This window comes from Trichoderma aggressivum (assembly GCF_033847375.1).
Source record: "Trichoderma aggressivum f. europaeum strain CBS 100526 chromosome Unknown scaffold_016, whole genome shotgun sequence".
NCBI classification, from domain to species: Eukaryota; Fungi; Ascomycota; class Sordariomycetes; order Hypocreales; family Hypocreaceae; genus Trichoderma; species Trichoderma aggressivum.
The window spans coordinates 387,910-412,628 of NW_026946382.1; the positions used below are offsets into that span (position 1 = coordinate 387,910).

The 24,719-nt window shown below is 51.9% G+C and overlaps 11 protein-coding genes across 11 annotated transcripts; 5 read left to right on the top strand and 6 right to left on the bottom strand.

Annotated features, from left to right (window-relative positions):
* Positions 1 to 691: 691 nt before the first annotated feature.
* On the bottom strand, positions 692 to 4,792 carry Triagg1_4950 (uncharacterized protein; the record flags this gene model as incomplete). The annotated part of the gene is made up of 1 exon (XM_062899410.1): positions 692 to 4,792. One exon carries the CDS (start codon positions 4,790 to 4,792, stop codon positions 692 to 694), a length of 4,101 nt encoding a protein of 1,366 aa, XP_062756131.1.
* Positions 4,793 to 5,620: 828 nt separating this feature from the next.
* On the bottom strand, positions 5,621 to 7,492 carry Triagg1_4951 (uncharacterized protein; the record flags this gene model as incomplete). The annotated part of the gene is made up of 5 exons (XM_062899411.1): positions 5,621 to 5,799; positions 5,905 to 7,039; positions 7,103 to 7,152; positions 7,223 to 7,307; positions 7,457 to 7,492. 5 exons carry the CDS (start codon positions 7,490 to 7,492, stop codon positions 5,621 to 5,623), a joined length of 1,485 nt encoding a protein of 494 aa, XP_062756132.1.
* Positions 7,493 to 8,068: 576 nt separating this feature from the next.
* On the top strand, positions 8,069 to 8,413 carry Triagg1_4952 (uncharacterized protein; the record flags this gene model as incomplete). Its single annotated transcript, XM_062899412.1, has 1 exon — positions 8,069 to 8,413. The coding sequence occupies one exon, from the start codon at positions 8,069 to 8,071 to the stop codon at positions 8,411 to 8,413; it is 345 nt and encodes a 114-aa protein (XP_062756133.1).
* A 567-nt stretch (positions 8,414 to 8,980) lies between these two features.
* On the bottom strand, positions 8,981 to 11,145 carry Triagg1_4953 (uncharacterized protein; the record flags this gene model as incomplete). The annotated part of the gene is made up of 5 exons (XM_062899413.1): positions 8,981 to 9,853; positions 9,915 to 10,286; positions 10,394 to 10,523; positions 10,596 to 10,765; positions 10,906 to 11,145. 5 exons carry the CDS (start codon positions 11,143 to 11,145, stop codon positions 8,981 to 8,983), a joined length of 1,785 nt encoding a protein of 594 aa, XP_062756134.1.
* A 1,469-nt stretch (positions 11,146 to 12,614) lies between these two features.
* Triagg1_4954 (uncharacterized protein) lies at positions 12,615 to 13,718 on the top strand (the record flags this gene model as incomplete). Its single annotated transcript, XM_062899414.1, has 5 exons — positions 12,615 to 12,663; positions 12,743 to 12,850; positions 12,944 to 13,327; positions 13,439 to 13,536; positions 13,593 to 13,718. The coding sequence occupies 5 exons, from the start codon at positions 12,615 to 12,617 to the stop codon at positions 13,716 to 13,718; spliced, it is 765 nt and encodes a 254-aa protein (XP_062756135.1).
* Positions 13,719 to 14,992: 1,274 nt separating this feature from the next.
* Positions 14,993 to 16,376, top strand: Triagg1_4955 (uncharacterized protein; the record flags this gene model as incomplete). Its single annotated transcript, XM_062899415.1, has 4 exons — positions 14,993 to 15,044; positions 15,192 to 15,650; positions 15,781 to 16,276; positions 16,337 to 16,376. 4 exons carry the CDS (start codon positions 14,993 to 14,995, stop codon positions 16,374 to 16,376), a joined length of 1,047 nt encoding a protein of 348 aa, XP_062756136.1.
* A 623-nt stretch (positions 16,377 to 16,999) lies between these two features.
* Triagg1_4956 (uncharacterized protein) lies at positions 17,000 to 19,895 on the bottom strand (the record flags this gene model as incomplete). The annotated part of the gene is made up of 4 exons (XM_062899416.1): positions 17,000 to 18,627; positions 18,681 to 19,552; positions 19,614 to 19,727; positions 19,858 to 19,895. The coding sequence occupies 4 exons, from the start codon at positions 19,893 to 19,895 to the stop codon at positions 17,000 to 17,002; spliced, it is 2,652 nt and encodes an 883-aa protein (XP_062756137.1).
* Positions 19,896 to 21,265: 1,370 nt separating this feature from the next.
* Triagg1_4957 (uncharacterized protein) lies at positions 21,266 to 22,106 on the top strand (the record flags this gene model as incomplete). Its single annotated transcript, XM_062899417.1, has 2 exons — positions 21,266 to 21,619; positions 21,687 to 22,106. 2 exons carry the CDS (start codon positions 21,266 to 21,268, stop codon positions 22,104 to 22,106), a joined length of 774 nt encoding a protein of 257 aa, XP_062756138.1.
* Positions 22,107 to 22,525: 419 nt separating this feature from the next.
* Positions 22,526 to 22,882, bottom strand: Triagg1_4958 (uncharacterized protein; the record flags this gene model as incomplete). Its single annotated transcript, XM_062899418.1, has 2 exons — positions 22,526 to 22,531; positions 22,580 to 22,882. 2 exons carry the CDS (start codon positions 22,880 to 22,882, stop codon positions 22,526 to 22,528), a joined length of 309 nt encoding a protein of 102 aa, XP_062756139.1.
* Positions 22,883 to 23,175: 293 nt separating this feature from the next.
* On the top strand, positions 23,176 to 23,876 carry Triagg1_4959 (uncharacterized protein; the record flags this gene model as incomplete). The annotated part of the gene is made up of 5 exons (XM_062899420.1): positions 23,176 to 23,218; positions 23,271 to 23,332; positions 23,461 to 23,607; positions 23,694 to 23,801; positions 23,865 to 23,876. 5 exons carry the CDS (start codon positions 23,176 to 23,178, stop codon positions 23,874 to 23,876), a joined length of 372 nt encoding a protein of 123 aa, XP_062756140.1.
* A 203-nt stretch (positions 23,877 to 24,079) lies between these two features.
* Triagg1_4960 (uncharacterized protein) lies at positions 24,080 to 24,719 on the bottom strand (the record flags this gene model as incomplete). The annotated part of the gene is made up of 4 exons (XM_062899421.1): positions 24,080 to 24,204; positions 24,261 to 24,337; positions 24,392 to 24,483; positions 24,543 to 24,719. The coding sequence occupies 4 exons, from the start codon at positions 24,717 to 24,719 to the stop codon at positions 24,080 to 24,082; spliced, it is 471 nt and encodes a 156-aa protein (XP_062756141.1).

A 24,719-nucleotide genomic window follows, 5' to 3' on the forward strand; every position in this document is an offset into this window, starting at 1 on the left:
TTGACGTCACCGCAGAGTCACCCCGTAGCGGCGTCTGAACATTGCCGTTTCCAGCCTGTTTGTTTTTTCAAATGCTGCCGTAATCCAGCGTCATTATTCCAGGGTAGGGGCCAGAAAGTCCATGATGAAGAGATGCAACAGCACACTCTGGATCTGCAGAGCTATTGAGTAATCTCAGGCTCATGCAATTCCGAAAAGGTCATTCATAGGCTAGTCTAGTTATTGACATTGTAATCAGATGTCAATTGCTGAGTCGCGCCGGCTATTGTTCCTCTCCCGATCAAAATCGGACTTCGCACCTCCGACTCCGCCGACTCCTGACCGGCTGCTCCGGACTCCCGATATCTCATGTTGTAGCATATGATTTCAATGATTTGCATTTCACATCAGCGAGCATAGTATGTGCAATGTATGCTTATATACCCATGCTATCTATATATAGAGAATGTCAAAAGAAACACACTGAAGAACTAGTAAAAAGAGGGAGACGAAATAACATGAAGCTAGAATCCTGCCCGAGACGTAGTAATGCCTGGTATCCTCGAAACAAACACAAAACAGCAATCAAACAACACAATCAATTCACTCAATCAAGCAATTAATCCATCAATCCAGTGAGCCACCCAGACAATCGCTTTGCTCCCAACACCCTCTATGCAATGTTCGACCACACCCGACCTGACTCTGGCTGTTATAGGTTGGACAGCCTTTTCGCCTGCAGCGCAGAGGCATGATCGCTCCGACAACTTCCACAGTAATCATCACGCCACGCCTCGAGTGCTCTCCTCCGTTCCGGCGGGATCGAACCCGCAGCCTTTTGAGACGACGCATCACTTGTCTTGTCCTTACTACCGCTCCTGCCCTTGTCGTCATGTAGCATCTCTTCGAGGTTATCGCACAGAGACCTTTCATTCTCCAGCCAGTTTTCCCACTCCGACTGCAGCATTTCCCGCTCAACGCTGTTGACGACCCTCATCGCCACAAGCAAATCGTGTCGATAGATCCCCAGCCTCTGTCGTGTTCTCCGCAGCCGTCGCGCAGTCGCCCGACTTGATGGCAGAGATAGCGAGGCCCCCGCTTCCTCCCACGGAGAATCCATACTTGTCGTGTCCAAAAGCTCCCTGAATGTGCTGAAACACGTGCTGTTCTGAGGGAACGGCGGCTCATCATTGTCGGCGCCGGAAGCTTCATGCAGATCCGCAAGGTAGATTGCCTTGCTCATCATGTGGTTCGGCGACACGCCCACTCTGCGCATGAAGCTCGCCGCTCGCCGCTCCTGCCACCAAGTCAATGACTCTGTCGACGAGAGCATCAGGTTGGTAGCTATGCTCAGTCCCAGGAGCAACAGGATAAGCCGATGTGCCGTCACAACGTCGAATACCTTCTTCAACACCGCAATGATCCACAAAATCACCGATGAGACGACACTTTCGCCAAGAGACCGCACCGTCTCGAACAGCATAGCCGTGAGCGTGCGAGGCTTGATGGCCTGCCTCTTCCTCGCGTCGGTTGGTGCTGGAGAGAAGACCACCATCTGCGTCTGGTGCCCTACCTGGCCGTATACCTGTATGGCTCTGTTGGTGCGGCTTCTCGAGCCCAGCTTGTGGACCTGATCCGTGGCAAGCTCTGCCAGCTCCTCGGCATCGCTTACTGCATCACGGAGAGCCTGGCGTTCCACTAAGCTCTTCGACAGAGGCGGCGATTTCGACCAGTCGACGCGGACGTAAAACGCCAGCTTGCACTTGGACTTGGCCACATATGTGATGACAACCTTGGTCACCAGCTTGAAAAACTGTGAATGAGGGAGGTGCCACGCAGTCCTCGTGTGCGTAACCACATACGTGACGTGATCGTTGAACACGTCGATGGTCTGGAAATCCCGTATGTCTGCCGTCCGCGACCGGCCAAAGACGTCAACGTAGTCTATCTTAAAGTGAAACTCACGCTTCATCGGCTCCTTGTCACCTGCCGCCGACCATGGGCCCTGAGCAATCTGCTTCGCGCGGTGCTCAAAGTAGAGCTTGGGGAACACAAAGCTCTTGTCTCCAAACAGGACATGGAAGCAGGCCTTTGCACTAATTTCAAAGTGCCTTTCGGACGCCATCTCCTTCATGTCATCCGGCTCGTAAATGACTTCATGTTTTGGTAGGTTCAGTTTTGGCGGCAGCTTCTGTCCAGAAACGGGAGCTATCAGGCGCGGCAAGGGGCTAGCACTCCGCTCTACCGGTCCTCCCAAAGATGTGCCGTTGTCCATCGGTGTAGCAGACGATATCTCTTCCCAGCTCTCGGCGCTTGGGCTCGGTTTCTCGTATTCGTGCTTATCAATGTTGACCAAGGCGCTAATGATTCCCAGAGTATCCAGCGGCTCTTCCGCCTGCAAATTGTCCACTAGGAGATTAAGGCGAGCATGGAGCAACTTCAGGTCGTCAAGGAACACCTTGACGGTGATCCTTGTGTATCCAGTGTCATTGAGCTCCTGGCCTAGATGCAAAAAGATGAAGTCGCAGTCTCTGCCAGAGGCAGCAGTCACCTCGGTGATGATGTCCAGGTGGATACTATAGGCTGTGACCAGACCCAGCTGCTGGCCATAGAAGTACATATTCTCTGCTGTCACGTAGATTCTGCCATCACCGGCAAGCAGTTCGCTTTCAGAACCCCGTTCCAGCGAGCTCGACCAAGCTGCTCGGAAAACAAGCACCAGTCTCTCTTCTGGTGGTGCGTTGGGGAATAAAAGCCTGAACTGCGCATGCTGGATTCTCAGCTCGGGAGGGTAGCCGGCCGGCAGAGACTCGCTGGCCTTCTTCGCCTGCACCGCTTCACCGAGCGGTGTCGAGGAGCCTTCAGACACCACGACGCCGATCGGATCGTCGTCGTCAAGCCGAGTAGCCACAGCAGGCTCTGAATTCATGTTGCCCCAAACATTGCTACCCCAGTAGTTGGCTACGACCGATGTAGGAAGTCTCTTGCCTTCCAAGACGTGGCCTCGTTCTCCAGCGATGAGCACAGCGGTGCGGCTCAAGCTCGTAATAGTTGGAGGGCGGGCCAGAGTAGGAGGGGCAAGTGTGCCTGGCCTGTTGTCCAACAGCGGAAGCGCAACTCCCGTAAACTTTGCCTGGCCTGAGGATGTAAGAGACGAAGAGTTTCCTACGAGCTGAGAGCTTTGATTCCCAGAAATCATGTTGGACAGGCCTCCAGATGAGCCAGACGTCGTCAACGTGGGCTCAGGGCTGGCACCGAACGTCGCTTTGCGGTGAAGGTCAAGCTTCTGGATGATCCTCGCTGCGTGTTCTCGACCACTCTCGCCCTCCTCTCGCGCTAGATCTCGTCCAAGCGCTGATATTGATCGGCGAGACAAGGTTCCGTTAGGATCGATACTCTGTCGTGCGGATGCGCCACCCTCTGCTCCTGGAATCGCCAGGTTGGCTGTGCGATCGGTGCTTGAGACAGTGTCATCCGATGAGCCCATTTGCGCATCGACGCCCTTGGCTGAAAACTCGGGGATGCTTGGAGGGCAAATCGAGAATGCTGGGTCGATGCCACCGGTCAGGGCACTGTTGTCTCTGTCCATGGTGGCCTCGAATGCCTTCTTTTTTGTTACTTCAAAAACCTCCAGCCAGTCCATCAGCTCTTTCTGCGTCTCAGCCTGCATCAACATGCTGCGGCTTTTGGTCTTTAGTTCGAAACAAAACCGTCGTTCCTCACCGGCGGCCGGCTTGACGTTACAAAGTAGCACACCAATTTCATCTCCTTGTAGAACTCCTTGCGGTCCAGGGGTGAGCCATCCAAACACGCCGTCTCGGCAGTAGTACCACCGCCGAACCCAGTTGTACCTGACTGGCTTGCCGCTAGACACTCGCAAGAATAACCAGCCTTGTATCTCGGTGATTGCGGCGGTCTCGTCGTTTGGACGTACGCTAACAGGTCCGCGTGAGCCCAAGAAGGCTACGGTTGAGGTGCTATAATCTTCCAGTTCGCGAGAAGGCTTGAACCCCTCAAAGGTCGCATCGCTAATGTCTTTCCTCGCGTTCTGCATCTCCCGTCTGAAGACGTTATCTGACAGTTCCATTTCCTTGGCCCAACCCCGGACACGATCCAGCTCTCGGCTCCATCGGGTGGCGCTCGCGGCTGCATCGCGGCCTCGGTTCATCTCCTTCCATATATCACAGCAGACCTTAACAAGCAGTTGATCCAGGGAGAAGCGGAGCTGTGGCGCGAGCTGGCAGTAATCCATGGCAGCTTGGATGTATGACTTTCGATTCTCGTATACGGAGAAGGCATCCTCGCGGAGAGCGGAGGGCTCCTTTGTTTTCGACTGAGATGTATAGCGGGCGAGAGTCGTGTCGTAGGCTTTCTGAGTCTGCTCTAAGCTTCTCCTTATCTCCTTAAAGTTTCGCAGTTCCCCCGTAAGAAACGAGCGAATGGGCTCGATGACGGCTGTTTCCATCCGTTTCTGAGTGTTGAGTAATTGTGTCCACAGCTCTCGCGTGCCTTCGCTGGTGCGCTTGAGAGCTAGAAGGGTGTAGTCGTTGTCGATGACGTTGTCGGGGAAAGGTGTCGTCTTGGAGAGGTAGTTGTTGATGGTATCTTCGAGAGAGAGAAGCCCGCTCATGAGCTTCGACGTCGAGGCGACATAGCCATTGAGCCACTTCTCAACGGCGTCAACCTGGTCGGCGAAGTGAGTGGCGGTTGCGCGGAAAGTTGGCGAATCGAGGACCGCTTCGTTGAGCGTCACAGGAACAGCACGATCCGCTGGTTTCGGCGCGGCTGCCGAGCTGCCAGCTGCTTCTGGCATGGTGACGATATGGTATTGTTACTTGGATTGCAACATTGAGAGCGGCGTTTGTTCGTTAAAAAAAAAAGAGGCCGCGGTTATTTGAAGCCGCTTGGAGAGGCGCAAGTCGGCTGTGTCTGCTCTGCACAAGTTAGGAGGTTGTCGTACAGTGTTGAGGCCCCCCAGTTGCATGGGTGCTATTAGTTGTGGGGGTCAGCGAAATGACCAGCTTCACCAGCAGTGGCCGTTATCGATAACACCGCGACCCTGATGACGTACCCATATCTACTAGGTACCTGGTACCCTGCGCCGGAACATTTACGTGTAACTGGACTCCGTACTCCGTATTCCGGCCTCAGCCATAGGATTCATCGTATAGCTGTGGGTGCTTTGGCAATGCTACCTGGAAGGCGGTGCATTGGGAGCGCTCTTTTATTTCCCTTCTAGGGCTTTTTGCGGGGGAAACAAAGGATCGCAGCGGTGTCGTGGCCTCCACATCTTTTGAATGTTAATTGCCTTTTATCAAAAAGGAGCGTCAAATTTCTATTCCTTGCTACTTGTCCTGCAAACTAGCTTTCTAATATTTGAAACTGGTCTGTAGGCAACCCGGAATGCCAACTTTTTAACCAAGGCCACGCGTTCACCTCTAATATTTGACGGTAAGGACACGTAAGTACGAATATTCTTCTTGTCTGAAGGCGACTCTCAGCATCTACCCCATTCAATCACGCCGGTCCCAGCTATGCAGACGACACCTAACGCAAGCCGGATTTAGTCCAAGGACGTGTAGGAGGAGCGCGCATATTTGCGTGTGTGAAATGCTTACCCTCTTTCTTTTGATGATGAAACTCAAGTGGCCGTCATGGCTGCGCGAAGCGGGCTTGGTCGCGACGTCTGGTGGGCCTGATAAGAGGGCAGTTGACCAGCATTTCGCATCAAGCGCCTTTGAGCGAATGACAACAGCGCGGCATCTCCGGACCCGGACGGGTCGCGAGGCGCGTCGTTGTCGTCGTGCGCGGACGGGTTAACTTGAGTAGATCCCTCGTTCTCCACGAGGGAATCGGTTGGTCAATCTTTCCTTCAGGTTAGCCTCCGTTAAGGTAGAGATTCAGTTGCGAATCAAGTGCTCTTACCGTCGTAGTAGTCATCATCGTCATCCTCGAGATCTGCCAACTGTTCAAAGTTGACCTTGTAGCGCAAAATGCCGCCAATACCACCGAAACCCTTGACAAACTGGTTGCCCTCAGTGGATCGGTCAGACACAAATTCAAGGGCGGTACCAAAGTCCTTGTAGTGCTCAGCAATCCACTCGAGGAATGATTCCTGAGAAACAATATCCATCTCTTGACCAGTGGCCTTGTCCTGGAACTTCTCTCGGCCGCTCTGTTCCTGTTGCTTGGTTGTGTGCAAGATGATCTCAGCACCCTCGCTATCTTTGAGAATCCAGCGAGTGATTTCAAGGTTCTCAAAAATGATGAGAGTCTCGACAGCACCAAGCTCCAATGCCTTCAAAGTATCTTCGATACCGTAGCAGACCTTGCCAGTATCCTGGCTGATTTCCTCAAAGTACTTGCCAATCAGCTTCTTCTCCTGGATGAACTTGACGTTTCCGAGAGTCTCAGAGGACAGCTCAATGGCCTGGTTGAAACCGTTCTCACCACCGTAAGAGACATCAACAACCTTGATAACCTTGACCGCCAAACGGTTGTCGAACATGTCGGAGGCGTTAAGGTCGTTCTTGAAATCGGCGGAACCAGCAAGAATGAGGCCGGCAACGTTGACCTTGTCGGCAGTGATGAAGTTCTGCACAGCCAACTCGGCGACTTTGCGGACGTAGTTGTGGCGCTTTTCCTCACGAAGACGGGCGAAACGCAGGGCGGACTGACCACCACGTCCGTGCTTCTTGGGCAGATCGACGGAGAACTTGTGAACGATTTCACGGGTGTTTCCGCTAAGAGTACCGAACAATGCGCCGTTACCATCCATGATGATGAAACCAAACTTCTGGTCGGATTCGAGCAGCTCGGCCAAGGCCTCGGTGTGGAATTTGTTGTCGCAGAGGTACAGCGAAGTGTTGATGGGCTTGAAAGGTTCAAAGTCAATATTGACCTTGCGTTCCTTTCCTTCCGAGGTCAAAATTTCACCACAGTACACGACCAAGCCATTCGGAGGGACCTTGTTATACAGCTTAAGACGCTGCTGGGTCGACGTGATGGCGGACAAGACGGACTGTCGGTTGACACGAGACTTGATGTTGGAGGCAGTACCCTGCGGGGTTGTCAGCAAACTGCTCGTACAAAGACCAAAGTAGCTAATGAGGGTTATTCGTACGTATTCTTCAGCCAACATCTTGGCAATACGCGACACCTGATCCTTGGGAGCTGCGTCAGGGTTAGCAACAACGTTGATCGGGTGGTCGCGAGGGCGGTCTGCCGGGGGGTCGTCACGCACGGATGATGAGGGAAATCATAGAAGTTCCATTTCCGCGGGCAGCCTCGAGGCGCTTGATCAACTTCTTGATCTTCCAGATCTCGATCTATTCGCAGTCGTTAGGCATTGCTGCTGTATACTCTCGTTTCTTGATGCCAACGCGGGGCAGCAAGGCAAGGAGGGGCAAATCAGGGGCCAAAAATATTTTCAGGTATTTTTGCCTTTTTAATTTTTTTTTTGTTTTTAGAGACTTACGTTCTTCTCCGCCTCACCGGCCTGAGGGTCACTCATGTTGACGGAGGGTAAAAGAGACCCTTCTCTAGAAACAGAAAAAAAAAGAATTATCCCACCGCTAGACAAGTCCTTGATCGAGAGCGCCGGCGCGTGAGAGCGTGACACTGGCTAGTCGAAGGGAGCAGCGTTTGTTTGTTGGAGGAGAGTTGGGTTTGGGTTGTGGAATTTTACCCTACCCCAATGGCTGGCGCTACGCAGCCCCCAGAACTGCTAAACACAGCGGGTTTTGGGTCAAAAGATCCGCCACAAGCCGCCTAAAACGGGCGGGCCGTCAGTCAACTTGAAAGCCTAAGGCGGAGTCTCACGGTGTTCATCTTAGTAAGCGCTCGACGTCACAGTTTACGGTGCTCGTTGAGGCTGGTTTGTGGTCATCGCCCATCCGTTCACCGCCCGGCAAAACCCGCGAGTTGAGCCATCTCAGGACGAGGCTTGCAAGTGATTCACGGCGATATCCGCTGAGCATACCGGCACGCGCTTGAACCAGGACGCGGATTGGAGCCTAGAGGCGGCGAAGTCAGACGAGCCAGTTGCGCCTTTCTTGGAGCCTTACGCAGGGCTCTCGAATCCCTCACCATGGCGTCGTCTCTCCCCACCGAGCTCGGCAGCACCATCCAGGCCGGCCATATCAGAAGACATCCCGACCCTCGACAAGACATTGCGCCATCAACCGCCGCCGACAAGAGACAGTTGGTGGACTTCCACAGCGCGAGGCGCAGCGACATCGACAACGACGACGATGATATCCCGTACAGCGTCTTGCGCCCTCCAAAGAAACACTACAACCTCCCACCCCTTCCAGACCTGCGATTCGAGCAGAGCTATCTCCACAGCATCGCCTCTGCCGATACGTGGTGGAAAGTATTGCTCATTACAGCTAGGGATCAGGTGGCTTATGACTTCCTTGCAAAGCTCCCATGACTCATAGCTAACGGGGGAGATAGGTATTGATGCCATTGGCCCAGGGTGTACTGCTCAACTTGGCCTTGGTTGGGTGGCAGCATTGGAATAAGAACGCTAGAGTACACGGCGACTCAATAGGCATTCGCCTGAGGAGGTGGTGGTATGGAGTGAATAATTGGAAACTGCCCGCCCCTAACAAGAGACGGGCGTAAAGAAACATGGCGGTTGGTTTGAAATAAGTACAAACAATCCAGCCGTGAGTATGTATTACTATCTTGCCGGATAAGAAAAGATTCTGTCCTTTTGTCTAACTTGTAAATGAAAGCAATATCATATGGCCTCTAGTTCCCCCTTTTCCACACCCGAAAAATAAAAAACACGCCGTATTCGCGCCTCATAGTTTAGGTCGCACGCCCTCGTGAGATTTTGAGGGAGACCCTATTCTTCCTAATTTTCATTTTCCCCGTTTCTAGATCCGTTGGTTCAAACTGATAGTAGACTAATAAATGTATCGGACCGTCCACCGCTTAAATTAACCATAACTCCCAAGATGAAACATTAGTTGTTGAGCCAAACCAGCGCGCCTTATTCGTGGCTGATGATCTTCAAAGTTCCAGGCACTAGTTGCGCTGGTTGCTTTTCGGGGCTGCCTCTGAATGCCAGTGAGGTTGCTGGTGCAGCTGAGGGGATAGAGGACTGGGCTTTGACCTGTTGATCTGTGATTTCTGGGGTTTTGAGTCTCTCGGGAGTCTTCGCACTGAACACAGGCACGGCTGCCGCCGTTTCAAACGTTTGCTGGATGGGGGTAGGCGTATCTGGCGGGCCGGATGGTGCATCCTTCAGGTTCCCTTCGCTCGTAGTCGGAAGCAGGTTTGCCGCTCGCTCGCTTGGAGTGAGAACCCCTTTCAGCTTGGGTGGAGTCACCGAAAGCTTCACGACCAGCGTTTGGGGTTCCACGTCCAAGTCATCCTCATCCATTGCCTCATCCTTGAACTCGTCCTCGTCCTCCGATTCTTCCGGAATCTGGGCCTCGACGTCATCTTCATCATCCCCAAATTCAGCATCACTTTCTCCATCGTCCGTATCTGTGAGGTCGTTTGCCCCGGACGCCGCTGCCGATCTACGTGGTCGTCCAGCTGATCTCTCTGTAGCAGCCTCGACAGTGTCTCCTTGAACCTCATTTGGGAGGTCCTCCCCGGTAGTCACATTGAGCCGGGGAGGAGCTCGAACAGTGCGACCGCTGGATGTAGTAACAGGACCCGTCTCCGCTGGTGTGTTGGTTCCGGTATTGCGAGCCGAGCGCCTATTGCCAGTTGAATCCGAGAATATATCTTCGTCGTCGGAGTACGTATACTTCATGCGCTTGCCGCGAGTACGGCCTTCGTATAGTGAAAATCCAGGCTCTGGGCGCTTGAACTGTTCCTTGCGCAACTGACGATACTCTCGTCGCTTTCGTTTCTGCTTCTTTGTTAACTCTGGTTGAATGTGGACAGGCAGGGTTGGCACGGGAAAGGGTTACCTCGTCTCCCGCTTCGAAGCGCGGGATGGCCTGGAGTATCTTCTGGCTGAGCTTCCTGGCTTTGGGGCCTCCATCCTTTGTCTCGAGCTTATCTGCGAGAGCCTTGAGCTCTTCGATGCTCCCAGCGACGCTCCACCAAGTCCGATTAGTGCCAGCAGGATTGCTCTCGCGGTATACACGGAAGGCGGTATCATCTTGTCCCTCAACCAAGAAATATCGGCGCTTGTCTCCATCAGATCCCCATGGCTGAACCGCGCGCGGTTGGTTGATGTCGTCCTCGTGTCGGTTCTGTTTGTAGGATTGGTTGATTAAGCCCTTGAGGGTATCGGACGATGCCATGGCCCAAAGAACAAGAATGCGCAAAAGGTTTAACTGCGAGAGCCGTATCATCAGCTAAAGGTATGCAAAAGAGTTTTTATTTTATTTTTATTTTTTTACGCAAATCAAGAAAGCCAATAGATGATAAAGAAAGCACTCACCCTTTCAGTTGGATTCATGGAACTAAAGGTTGCGCCGCCAGCAAGGGGGTTCTTGTCCTCCCATGAAGAGGGCCATTGGTTCTTATGAGACGCAATTGCATCCTCCAAAGCTCTGCCATAATGACCTGCCCTGTAAGTTGAGAAGGAGGAGAGGAGTATTAGCCCAGGCGCTCAGAGTGTTGGACGGACGGATTGTGCCTACTTGACATCTTGCTTCCGGTTCAGGAGAAGTCCGAGGACGGCGCACAAAAAATGCTCCGCCCGATCGCCCGGTATGGGTTCGACAACGTCTCTCTCCAACTCTTGCGGTCCGAAATGTGCAAGTGATTTTGGAAATGCGTCGCTGAAGCGGCTTCGGAACATCACCAGGAACTGCAGCTGTTAGTTGGGCCCAATGACGTCTGCACGCGAAATTTCGCGTCACTAGACACTGTAAACGCGACCTGTCGCCACGCAGAAGCGACAAGCGTTGAAGGTCGAATAACGGAGCTTGTGAATGGAAGAAAACGCACTGCAATATCAGGATTGTCGGCGAGGACATATTCGTGAGGTGGCGAGGGAGACCGTTTGCGCGGTGGCGGCGAGGGCTCCTTTGGTGGCTGCTCTGTTAACTTGGGGAAGAACTTTAGGATTCCCGATTTGGCTGCGGTCGGCGCGTCGTCACTAAGGTCGTCCAGCTCGGCATCCGAGGGGATAGGCGACAAGGACGAGAGAGACGAGAGATCGGAGGAGTCGTCTTCTACGGCAGCCATGGCGCTGAAGCTGGGTTCCGGCGGTGCGAGTTGCTGCGAGTGTGAAGGAGGGAGGTGGAAGAAGCACGTCGTTTGTTCGAGAGAGATGTGGATGCACTAGCTACAGTTCTGATAGGCCACGGGCGGCTATCAAAGCGGTCGTCACCAGTCACCGAACCAAACAATGCAATGTGAATGAGGAGATTGGAAGCCGTTCTGAGCCCAATCTCTCTTCTTAGGGGTTTAACTTGTTCATCCTGTCTTTATACCCAGGCCGTATTTCGGCATAACCATTGCCCGCGCATGCCACAGCTCCCGTCTCATCAGGCCCTCACAGGACGCGGCCACGGCCAAAGTAGGCAGAGCTATGGCCAGCCCGAGACAGCCTGTCCAAATTAAACGCGAGCGCCCATAATCCAGATCCAGCACAGGTCGGGGGGCCTCAAAATCATGGCTCAGGGTTCCATCGCTTCCATCCAGCTTGAATTTACGAGTGTCTCCCCGCATCACAGCCCTGCACCACCATATGTCAGGGTACAGAGCAGGCCGCTGAATGAAGGCTTCCAGGAGCGATGCTTGGCACGCACGCTCATCAATGAGAGCAGTATTCTTCAGCGACGATGGAAGACTGGTGCCTTATGTCGAGCTCTTTCACGTGGCGAGAATTGCATGGCAGCAGGAGCATAAGAAGTTGATATATCCCAGAGTTAGCAAGAGAACTGACTTCGCGTTGGATGCACCCGGTGAAAAATGCTTAGCAACATGTTGATTCAGTGGCATTCCGCACACAATCTGGCGCGTCTCATGTCTTTGGCAGACGCTCAATCTCACGGCACGTCCACTTGGGTCTTTGCTCTTGGATGGATGAATTAAGGTACGGAGTAGGAAATGTGGGGTTCTTCAAGTCCCCTGCACGGAAGAAAGGTCGACAAAATGATAAGCGAATTCGAGAAAGGCAAAAAGGGTTGCTGTCAGTTATAAGTAAAATCGGGCAGATACCTTGTGCGCACGTCGTAAAGAGAGAGAGAGAGAGAGAACTGCGTCATATTGACTGAAAGCAGATTGTTGAGTATGTCAAAGGTGATGGAAATACACGTAGAGCAAAGCACAACACGACATGAACTCTCGCTCTCTCATAGTTCATGGAGGTTCTGCCCATGTACGGCAATTGATTGCCACTTTGCCGTCCCGGGTTTTTTTTGTCCATCGCTTTTGGGACCCTTGGAGAAGTGGAGGTACAAAGTACTTCCGGGCTGGCCAATGCGCGGCGCCGAAATGTTCAGTCACGTGGTCAGGGCTCCTCTTGTGCGGCAGAGGTCCCGCACACAAAAAATTATCAGAAAGCGCGCAAGCGAGCGCCTCTTTGTCAAAACACCAAGCGGCCGGACTCAGGTAAAGTTACCAACTTCTCGCGCTGCCGGTGGCCCAGCACTGACATCAATCCTCTTCGCAGCTACCCGTAACATCGCAGCCAGCGACGTCGAGTCACCATGGGTAGAGTTATTCGCAACCAGAGAAAAGGCCGTGGTTCCATCTTCAGTGAGTAGCTGCCATCCCGAGATACCTGGGCATTGGGTGAAAGATGCGTTCCGAGATTTCTAACAACTTGGGAAAACAGCGGCCAACACCCGCCTGAACAAGGCCCCGGCCAAGTTCCGCACCCTCGATTACGCCGAGCGCCATGGCTACGTCCGCGGAATCGTGAAGGACATCATCCACGACCCTGGTCAGTCCCCGAACGAGCACCTTGGAAACCGACGACAGATGAGATATCCATGGGCCGAATTGTAGCTAACGAAGGGCTTCTTTGTGTGTTTAGGTCGTGGTGCTCCTCTCGCCAAGGTCCAATTCCGCCACCCCTACAAGTACAAGCAGGTCACCGAGACCTTCATCGCCAACGAGGGCATGTACACCGGCCAGTTCATCTACGCCGGAAAGCGCGCTGCTTTGACCGTCGGCAACGTCCTGCCCGTCGGTGAGATGCCTGAGGGTACCGTTGTCTCCAACGTTGAGGAGAAGATTGGCGACCGTGGTACTCTCGGCCGTAACTCTGGTGGCTACATCACCATTGTCGGCCACAACCCCGACGAGGGCAAGACCCGTATCAAGCTTCCCTCTGGTGCCAAGAAGGTCGTCCACTCCCGATCTCGTGGTATGATCGGCATCGTTGCCGGTGGTGGCCGTACCGACAAGCCTCTGTTGAGTACGTGGAACCCAGAATCTTGACTTTTCTTTTTCTTTTTCGCGAGAGAAATAGCATGAAAAATCAATATCGAACGAGTGGAGATGGTCTGGATGCTAATAATTGCTACAGAGGCTTCTCGTGCCAAGCACAAGTTCGCTGTCAAGCGTAACAGCTGGCCCAAGACTCGTGGTGTTGCCATGAACCCCGTGGACCACCCTCACGGTGGTGTAAGTTTCCCCAACTCGACTCGGCAGAATCACGCAGATGCTGACCCCCATGACAGGGTAACCACCAGCACATTGGTAAGGCCTCTACCATCTCACGGTACGCCGTACAGGGACAGAAGGCCGGTCTTATTGCCGCCAGAAGGACGGGTCTGCTCCGTGGTACTCAGAAGACAAAGGAGTAAGGTGGCTAAAATTCATGGTCTCATTGGGATGGTGTTACAGTGGCTTTCTTACTATGGATGGTACTGCTCAGGAACGAAACTTGACATGGCTCCTCTGCCAAGTACTATTATGACATTTCGTTGCAAAACAAAAACAAACGACGAGCCAATTTCCTTGCAATCTCCCGACGTGAATGAGCCGGCGCATGACAGTGAGGTGGTGAAATGGTCATGTATACAAAGAATAGATATCCACGTAATTGACACTTAATCCCATGTACAGCTGAAGAGAGAGAAATTTGCATGTGAATGAATATACAGTACAGTGCTATGCTTTGATGGCATCGACTTGCCCATCAAGGTAGTCATGTAATACCTAGTAGGAATGATCAGTACCTCTCAATGTATGTAAGCAATCGGCATAATCTGATACTGAGCTATGCTCCTAGATCCTACCTAGGTGGGAATTGTATCCCCATGGAGTATCAACTATCGCCTATCGGCGAGTTTCTTTGAGGTCGGGGCATTCATCCCGCTGCCGCCATTCATTCTACGAATTTAGAAATTGGCTTGTCCAGGCGTGCGCATATCATCAAGTGACAAGATGCCTTGCAAGGGAGAGGGTATCTCAAGGCATATCTACCTTGACAGCCTATCTAGATACGGCACACCGTATGTGATATGCAAACGATGCAAGTAAAAAGTCACCCACTCCGGCACAGCAATCGGGCACAAAAAAACTGTCGCCTACTGCGGAAGAGCAGGGGAAGGGAAGAAAAAAGCCGGGGCCACATGGAAGATGCAAATCCCCCCTCCGCAGCTTACATGCTTTCTTAGGAACTTGTAGGCTCTACCAGATACTGACTGTAGAGATCAACAACGAAAGCTGGTGGAAGCAGATCGAATTTCGTCAATTGTTGACTTGATTTAGTACAAACTAGTATGATCACTATAGCTTCAATCCCAACTCAGCAATTCAAAAATGCGGCGGTTCTAATCGGTACTTTAGCATCTGGTGTGACGTGCATTGCCCAACCTGTACCCTGTCAGCTGCAGCCGCCGAAGAATGGACAGTTGAGCCTAAGAAGAAGAAAAAAACAGCACGGACAGGGGGCCAATCTCTCATCTCATCCGAAAACCCCCACCTCGCTCAAAAAACCACAATCCCGCTAAATTATTACTGCGACAAGCACCCCTCCAACCTCCAGTTTCCTTTCCACCTCCATCTTTCCTCCAGAACCTGTCGCCATTCAGTAAAAAAGCTCTAGTAAAGAAAAACCAAAAAGTCAATCGCAATGGCTGCTAACAAGGAATACGCCCTCATCTGCCTGGAGAACCCTCTCCTCGGTATGTCTGTCCATTGAAACCAAGAATGTCGTCGGCAGCAGCCGCTGTCTGTCCTCTTCTCCCCCTTCTCTCTGCTCTTCTCTCATACTTTTCGCCTCACGACTGTACGTCAAACCATTCACTAACCATGGACTTCCAATCGCGCAGACATCCAGGCCGTCGGTGACCAGGCTCTACTGGACAAGTACAGCCTCAAGGCCAACGACGCCGTCCTCGCCGAAGAGAAGCAGATCCCCATCTACGAGGACCTCCTCAACAACTTTGACGCAAAGCTCATTGCCGGCGGCGCTGCGCAAAACACCGCCCGCGGCGCCCAGTACATCCTGCCCCCCAACAGCGTCGTCTACTTTGGCGGTGTCGGCAACGACAAGTACGCCGCCATCCTCAAGGATGCCGTCAAGGCCGCCGGTCTGCGTGTCGAGTACCGCGTCGATGAGGCTCACCCTACCGGCCGATGCGGCGTTGTCATCACCGGCCACAACCGCAGTCTCTGCACCGACCTCGGTGCTGCCAACCACTACGGCCTGGACCACCTGAAGAAGCCCGAGATCTGGGCCCTGGTTGAGAATGCCGAGGTCTTCTACATTGGCGGCTACCACTTCACCGGTGAGTTACTAAAGAAGCAAGAAGACGCAGAATGGCCAATCTAGATTGCATCTAGCTATCTGTTATATCCATCTACTCATTACATCGTGACAAAGCCAAAGATGGCCAACTAACGCTCGTTGTTTCGCAGTTTCCCCTCCCGCCATCATGGAGCTCGCCAAGGAGGCCGCCGAGAAGAACAAGGTCTTTGTCGTCTCTCTCTCTGCTCCCTTCATCCCCCAGTTCTTCAAGGACGTTGTCGACGCCAGCGCCCCCTACTGGGACTACGTCATCGGCAACGAGGCCGAGGCTGCTGCTTACGCCGAGGCTCACAACCTTCCTTCCAAGGAGCCCAAGGATGTTGTCAAGGTTCTGGCCAACCTGCCCAAGGAGAACACCAAGCGAAAGCGTATTGCCATCATCACTCAGGGCACCGAGCCTACCCTGGTCGCCATCCAGGGCGAGGAGGAGGTCAAGGTCTTCCCCGTCCGCCCCATCGACCCCGCCCTCATCAACGATACCAACGGTGCCGGTGATGCCTTTGCTGGTGGTCTGGTTGCTGGTATTGTCCAGGGCGAGTCACTGGAGGCTTCCGTTGACAAGGGTCAGTGGCTGGCTAAGCTGAGCATCCAGGAACTTGGTCCTTCGTAAGTTGACTCTTCAATCAGTCATCCACATCCTAACCTGAGCTAACTCGTCCCTTTCAGTTACCCCTTCCCCAAGCAGGTCTACTCTGCGTCATCGTAGAGTGCCTAGAATAGCGCATTGCTCTTGTAGATCCATTCCCAGCGGCTGGGATGGAGAGGAATAGGCGTTGAGGGATTAAAACGGGAGAAAAGGTTTCAACAACGGCGTTTTGCATCAACAGGGTAGAGAGTCCAGAAGCAGTGGCTCCCTTTGCATAGCGATTTGGTATCCTCCACGATACACAATCAGTCTTTGTCTTTTTTTTTTTTTTCGATGCTGATGCTTTCAATCAGTTTATGATGAACAATAGACCAGATTATATTATTCTTTATTTCTGGTTTGAAAATTGCAACTTGATTTCCTTCTTTCAATCTGTGCTTTGTCATTCTCTCATTTGACGAAATGGGTATATCAAAAGAGCCATCCATCAACACAAAAAAAAATTTAACTTTGCCGCTTTCCAGATCGTCGTTGCGGAAAAAATGCTGTCGAACGAAGCATCTAAAATTCCAAATCATACATATCCTCAATATTAAGAAGTCATGGCCTCTAAATAGCAATGGCTCACCATGCATCGCATACACAACTCCAATGGGCGTAAATCCGGAAATCGCCTTTAATTTCCCTCAGCAGGCAAAGACGCCGCTTGTTCCAAAGATGCATTTCGTTCGTGAACCTTCCATCTACCTGGAGTCTTGGTAAGCCGATCTCATGACGGCCCTGTTATAATCTGATGTCGTTTGGTCGATTTGGAAATGACCATTAAGTGCTTGGTTGGTCTCTCTCAGGAGGGTGTTCCGAAGGATGCGACCTTGATCTGCGGCAGTCTGCGTGTTGTACTGCAAGCCATTCGGTTGAGTGCCGTGATAGAGGCTGCTTGGGTGTGAAAACGCAGAAGTGTTTGATGAAATCAGCGCTGGCCCGTAGTTTGGCTGCTCCTGCATGATGGCTGCAGCCGTTGGGTTCTGTGACCAGCGGTTGAAAGTCGAGGTGCGTGGAGTGCTCGCGCTCCCATTGAAGGCCTGCAGTAATTGCTCCTGGTGAAATGTCCGAGCTGCTGGGTCTGCTGGGCTACCGATTCCGTTGGCGATGCTGCGCGAGAAGCTTCCCGGTATATCGCGGCCAGGCGTAATAAAAGGGTCTTCAAGGGTTATGTTTTCTGCAACAGACACATTTGGAGAGTGAGTTGCGCTGCGGTGATTTTGTGTAGCATCTCGGCTCATGGGTGGTGCGGAATCCCGAGTGAATACCGGATTAGGCGTGCTGAACCAAGACCACGGAAGGGACTCGTATCTACGCGATGCAACGGATGAGGTAGGACTGGGCTCAGTTTTCAAGGAGCCTACCGCATCATTTGTAGATGCCGGCTCCTTGGGAGAACGCTCTAGGTCCATCGGAGTCGGTGGCCTCAAAAACTGGACGACCATGTCGAGGACGGTCTCTGTGGCTCGATCCATCACTTCCGAATCTTCATAAATATCATCCGAGTTATTGAGCAGTCGTCGGCTGGCCTCTCTCTGGGCTTGTTCCGAATACTGCATCGCGCTCGCCGTTGCTTGCTCATGAGAATCTGCCGTGGCCTGAGTCGTCTCTTCTTCCTCTTCAGCAGGCAAGTCGCCAACCGATTGAGTAGTAGTATCTGCAGTATCCTGTGGCTCAGTCGGCTGAGCTTCCGGAAGCCTGGCATTGGGCTGATATTCAAAAACCAAATGACCTCCATCAACTTTATAACCCAAGGGGAAGGTGCCTTCATTAGCCAAGAAATAAGCACAGCGGATGATATCGAGGATTCTTCCTATTCTTTCACTCGACTGGGAGGGGCAACCCTCAAGAGCTTGAGAGTAAGGCTTGCGGGTGCCGTCCTCACCGCAGTAGGCTCTGCAGTATTCGGGAAGCTGCTCTTCATTCAGTGGCTGAAATCCCAAGATGAGAATGTCCTCTGGAAGCAGATAGGGGCAAGATTTCAAGTTGTCTATGTTGTAGTATTCGTCGCATAGCAAGGTCAAGACTTTGGCCACCCCCTGAATCATGGTAGGAATGGACGCTCCAAATGCGTCTACCAAGCCGGATATTTCGTTGCGGCGGGCCACGAGCCACATGCTATATATACGCAAGACCGGGAGCAGGGCTTCAACGACAGACGCCTTTGCTTGGCCTGTCTCGATATCGTCTGGCTGATGGTCGAGGCCCTCGGCACTAGAGACAGCCTCCCGAAACTCAGACTCGAAAACCTTGCAGAATGTGTGAAGAAACCTTGCGTTGAAGCGAAGCGTAAATTGGTAGAAGCGCATAGTCGCTTCTGTCTGCTTTTCTATTCAATGTTGGTCAGTATATTGTCATTAGCAGAGAAACGTCCTCACGTACCAGTATAGCGAGTTGTGGCCATATAATGCGCTAGCATATTGACCATTACCATCTTTAGAAGAACGTTGAGAGAAGTGGCATTCCTGCAAGCCATTTCCAGCCTGTGCATCACTTCGCCCTCCAGCTCGTCTTGCTGATGGAACGCCTCTCCTTTGTAGAAATAGGCGTGCAGCTTCACAAACCACATGGTAAAGTGTGCTTCCGGAGCAGAGATGTTGTGTCTTGATCGGGATCCGTTGGGAGATAGCATCGTTTTGAACTCAGCCTCCAAGTTGAGCTGGGCGTTGGGATGAGGAGAGTCCACAGCCAAGGCGCGGTAAAAGTTGTAGACAACGTCAAGGTGGTTGTCCTGTTCAAGGTGAATGATTCCTGTCTGGTGAAAAGCGAAGCCAGATTGAGGCTGAATATGATGAGCCAGCCCGTAATACACCAGGGCTCCTTCATAGTCAGAACTCTTGTGACGGGCTTGAACCCGGTAGCGTGTCAGGTCTCCGAGGTGGATAAGTGTCAGATGGCAAGAGTACAAGATTTTGCGCTGTAAATCGTCCGAGACCGGGCTGATCTTGGATTCGACAGGCAATTTCTCGAGTTCCATCCCTTGCGCGATTCGTTCAAGCTCTGGGATATCGTAGTAGGCAGCGAGGCGCTGGACATAACCTTGATAAAACTTGGCGGCGATTCGCAGGAAGTTGTGGTACATCTTTTCCACCTTGCGCTTCTCGACAGCATGGGAAGATTGCTTGAGGCGGCTTAGAATGTGTCGATACTCGGTATTGACCGCAGTGTGCATAGACCATAAATGCTCCTCCGTCTTCTGGGTGATGGCATAGTCAAGGTCGTGAAAAATGGTCGCTACACAGGCAAGGCGGAATCTGCAGGAGAGTAGCGCGTTAGTCAGAATCGATTCAAAGGTTGAGAATCCGGGTCGCATACTTGTCCAAAAGATTGTCTATGGCTTCGAATTTGGAAAGATCGATGCCAGAAACATTTGGGGGCATGAGTTTGCCAATGTCCCGAGCGAGCAGCTTGCGTAGCTTCTGGGCGTTACTGTACCGGCAATGTCAGTCCTGTTTTCAACCTGAGCACTCCCCTGAATCGCTGCGCATGGGCAACAATCGACTCTGCAACAAATATGGAGGCCTTGCGCAACCATTCGAAAGGCCCGGGATGTACATACCGCCAGGCCGTAGCCGCTGTCGGAGCAGAAGAAGCCATGCTGTGGATGGACTCGCTATGCCCCGGGAATCAGCAGGTGTAATGAATTACGATTGTCTAATGGCGTGATGATAGTCGAGTATAGTATAGCTTCAGCTACGCAGTCGTCTCATGCTCTCGGGAATCCAAATCGCAAAGATCCAGACAGTCCATAACTCGGAACCACGGCGGATTGGGAGAGCTGGTACCGGACTCGGCTGGTGGTGATCGGGCAAGCAGCTGGGAGAGAAAACATTGGTAGAGATGGGCTTTATAGTAAAACAATGTGGGCACGAGAGTTTGCTTTTGTTTACCAGTCCCGGGGGATTCTTGGGTGGCGTGTTGGGCGTAATGCGAGCGAGCTTTCCAGGGTTTATTTTTTGGAATGAGAGGATGGCGATAACAAAGTGAGCGGCTTCTGAACCCCTCAAGGTTAGTAGCTGTTCAGAGTGTGGTGGAAATTCTTCGGCTGTTCCTAGTTTTTTTTTTTTTTTTTTCCTTTGAGCGACAAAGCCACATCAAGGGCGAGGCGCCAACAATTCTCGAACGATAACATTGAACAATGTATATTTGAATGAACTTTATCTATAAATACCCAATAAAAATTCAAACATGCGCCGTTGAAGTCATTCACGATGCGTGTGTAGCTGTACATGATTACAGAGATTACATGTAGTTCACTCAATGGTTCGGGCTCTAATCACTCATGGCGCTCGGATTGATTCTCCAAGTGTTGCTCTGTTTCCAAGTTACGAGTACATCAATGCGCTCAGAGCACTTATACAGAGGTCTTGGTACTGAAGGCCACGCCGCGTTGGTCTCCTTTAGAATCCACCCGCAGTTGGGCGATACAAACGTTGAGATTCAGTGCCAGCCACTTGCATCTCTCAATGGCATCTTTCAATGGCACATCAGAGTATCGGACCGTAGCCATGACGTTGCAAGTCATGATGTCGAGATCCCGCATGTACCTACAGGGATTGCAGGCGCCCGAGTTAAGCCCAGCATGGAGTGCTAAAGATTTCCATAGATCTGCAACATGCAAACTGAGACTGTGGCTAAAAACAGAGCACATGTGCCTGGAGACACGGGGTGGGGCAAAACCCCCGCCAGCGCCATTCAGGCCTTATTACAGCATCTCGACCTTTTGGGCTCCGTCAACGCCTTCAACTCACGACATCGCCCCGATTCATATCTTCTGCGAGCATCTGACTGTTTTTATTGGGTTGGATTTAATTTCCTCTGCACTATAGCCGGTCTCAGCGCCCTTTCCAGTTCTCGCTTCACTGTATTTGCATCTGTCCGCAACGCCACTCTCTGACTTTCCATCACGATATCGCTGGTTCAAGTCAAAGTAATATCATGCCCCACAAAGCTCACTGTATATAAAGATGAAGCGCTCACGAGAGCCGGAAGAGCATTTAGAACTCGATCCTCAGGACGGGGACTCTCACCATTCCGCAAACGCCGACGTTGATCTCCGGCCCGTCTCGAAGATTGCTGGGCTAGACTCGGCTGTCGAAAGCGAGGATAACGAATTCGTCATGAGATGCTCACTCCCCCCTCACAAAGAGCCGCTGGGCTTTCGGCTATACAGCGATTACGAGACTCACTACCATAGTTTTCATACAAACAGGTGTATCGAATGTCGCAAGAATTTCCCAACTGATCATCTCCTCAGTATACACATTGAAGAATGCCATGATCCCTTAGCAAGGGTCGCCAGGGAGAAGGGGGAACACACAGTAAGCTAAGGCGATACCTTTAGGCCATCCTCATGGGGATAGTTATATTTACTCTAACATGGTCCAGTATTCCTGCTTTGTTGAAGGGTGCGAGCGGAAGTGTATGACTCCTCAGAAAAGGCGTCTACACCTAATCGACAAGCACATGTACCCAAAAAACTTCTTCTTCGCCGTCACAAAGGACGGGATTGACGGGAAGCGCTCCCTTCTCATTGAGACCAGCCGTCGAAGGAGATCTTCAGCTGGCTCCCAGCCACAGGCCAAAGAGCTTCGGCGTCGTGCAAACACTTTGGAAAATGAAGCATCACCTTCCGACAACAAATTACAATCCACTTTGCCTTCTACTACAGCACCCAATGGCAAAGTGAAGTCAGAGAAACCGGCAGATACTGAGATGGCAGATCTTACTGGGGCCATGTCAGCTCTACAATTTGTCCCTCCAAGTATCCGGTTTGGTCGTGGTCGAGCAGGATTCTCGAAGAGGTGATAGAAAAGAGTCACGCGGGGTTGAACTGGAGAATTATGAAAATGATCAGCATGATGTTATGAAAGAATATGGCTCAGCTAAGATGAAGGATATCTACCTCTTCCGATCTCAACATCAACCCATTCTATGCCTTTCTCTTTTGTCGCCGTCCATGGAGTAATATGGTTGCAATTCGACGCCCGACGCCCTAACGCCTGTAGCAATTCTCTGGTTCGTTATTCAGATGATCAAGATGGAATCCAATCCAAAGCCACCGCCTCCTCTTAATCGCTGGATGCACATCCTCTGCAACCACAACTGACGCATTGCATATCGCTATCTTCTTTCAGCTGAGCTCTTGGTACTCGGCAGATGCAGGTGCTATTGAAGTTCGTTTCCTTTGTTTGAACACAGCGTAGGCAGCAGAGCTATTGAATATGTTAGTACTGTGTGATGCAACATGATTGGCGCAGCACGCTATGATAGCAACTTACCTTCTCATAGCCCTGCTTCTTCCATTTGGCAATTAGCATCGCATCCGCATAGCCATTCTTGAGCAGCCATTCATAAAGTTGTTTGCTGATTGCTTCCTTCTCGTAATATAGATCGTATACGTAGCGGCTTCTCTGGTGCGCAATCTGGAAGATCTCCCACTGCGCCATGTGCTTTGGGCCGGGAGGAGGAGGCTTGTTCTGCGCATCCTTCATCTTGTTCGCAAAGATCAGAAGGTCATCTTCGATGTCGCTGAAGCCCTCGGGCGGTGGCTTTCGTTTTGATGAATGTCTAATGGCCGGCATCTTGGATTGGTCGCAATGCAAATAGAAGAAACAAGGAGAGAAAACCCCGATGTTCCGCAACCAGTTTTGTACGTGATGGGCAGAAGCGAGCTCGGGTGATTCCAGAAGCGCGTCGACAAGGCTGAGCTAAGCCACACCCGAGGGGCAAAGAACTAGTATAATGTTGTGGCGCAAACTGAGCATGGCGCCGGATCACGTGAGGCTTCCATGCTGGGAGGTGGGCATGATTCCTTGCTACCAATTCAACGTCACGGCAGTGAATTTACTGCGCCGAGAAGCCAACATCGCCCGCCATGGCCATTACGCCGACCCAATTCGCCAAGAAGACGGCGCAATGTGAGTCTTTTTGCCCGAGCCGACGATCCGACAGAGCTAATATGTCAAACAGCGACCAGCTGGTCGGATGCGAAGCGTCGAGTCCTTTCTTCGTACCGCGAATGGATCCGAGCTGTACGTCCCACGAAATCCCCTCCCGAGACCACCTTGCCGGCCAGAGGCTGGAATCAAAGATTGCGCCGCCAGTGGCATATTTCATATTGCCGTGGTATAGAACAAAAGTCTAATGGATGGAATTACAGGCGCCTGAGATCCAGACGATGTACAACGTCCCTCTCCCCATTTCTACCCTCCGGACACGGATGCGACAAGAGTTCGAGCGACACCGATACACGAACCAGCTGTCCATAGTCGACGTGCTTCTCTTCAGGTCTCATGCGGAGTACCAGGTACGAATGCTGCTCCAAGGGGGGGAAAAATACTCGAACCAGATTTGATGGGGTGGAGGGTGGCATGCTAATTACGCGGGGTATAGGAAACAATGAACTTCTGGAAGCAGCAGACTCACATCTTGTCCTATTTCGGCGAAAACTTTAGAGGAGACAAGAGGCTTCCGTCCAGCTTCATGGCTGGCTTCCTTGAGGTGAGTTTGCAGAGCGGCAATTGCACTGGCCAAATCGAAGGTGGAGCTAATAAAGCTTGATAGGGTCGAAATTAGAAAGAGAATGCAAGAAACTTTGTTTTGTAAATACCTATCTCTTTGTAAAAGATTTTATGTCGAAACCTTCCATATAACGCCATGAAATCGCATAATGTGCATATACAAATGACCCTTCTATGCGTGTGTGAATTACCAGTTTTCGGATAGCCGCCCAGTTTCCACCATGTTGCCCCTCCCCGTTCCCCTTTCTCCCTTCCTAATCATCGGTCAATGCCCTGCTCGGAGTTGAACTGCTGCCTCTTTGTCCAGAACTCCTCGGCCACGACGTCGCACACGTCCTGCAGGTCGCTCAATCCCTTCTTCAGGGCATTTACGGCTGTGCCGTCTGTAGATGAGAGCGTTAGTGGAAACTCACACATGACGGAGGATATGAAATATTACCATAGGTCTGTATTCTGATGTTCATCTTGGGCTCAGATGGGTGAGGAATTGAATAGGCGCAGAATTCAACATCAGGGCTAGGGAAATATTAGCTTCCATCAACTGGAGAGCACTGTGGCTTGGCAGCATACTTCTTCATGATAACATATCTTAGGGCATTGCCCAAAGTATGGCCTTCATCGGTAAACTCAAACGAAGCCGCTGTGTCTGTCGAACCAGGGAGCTGTCGCCTCCGTTAGTAAATCAAGATTCTCTCAGCCATGGTAGACTCTCTGGCCATACAATTCGCACTCTCTGAGGCTCGACCACTTCCTCTTCCTCCTCCCCTTCCTCCTCGGCGTCGGCATCCTCCCTCATTTCCGCATCTTGGTTAATCTCATCTTGTCCAGACGGCGGGACGTCCTGCATATCAGCGTCCTGAGATGAGGCATCGGCCTGCGCCTTTGTTCGTCCAGGCAT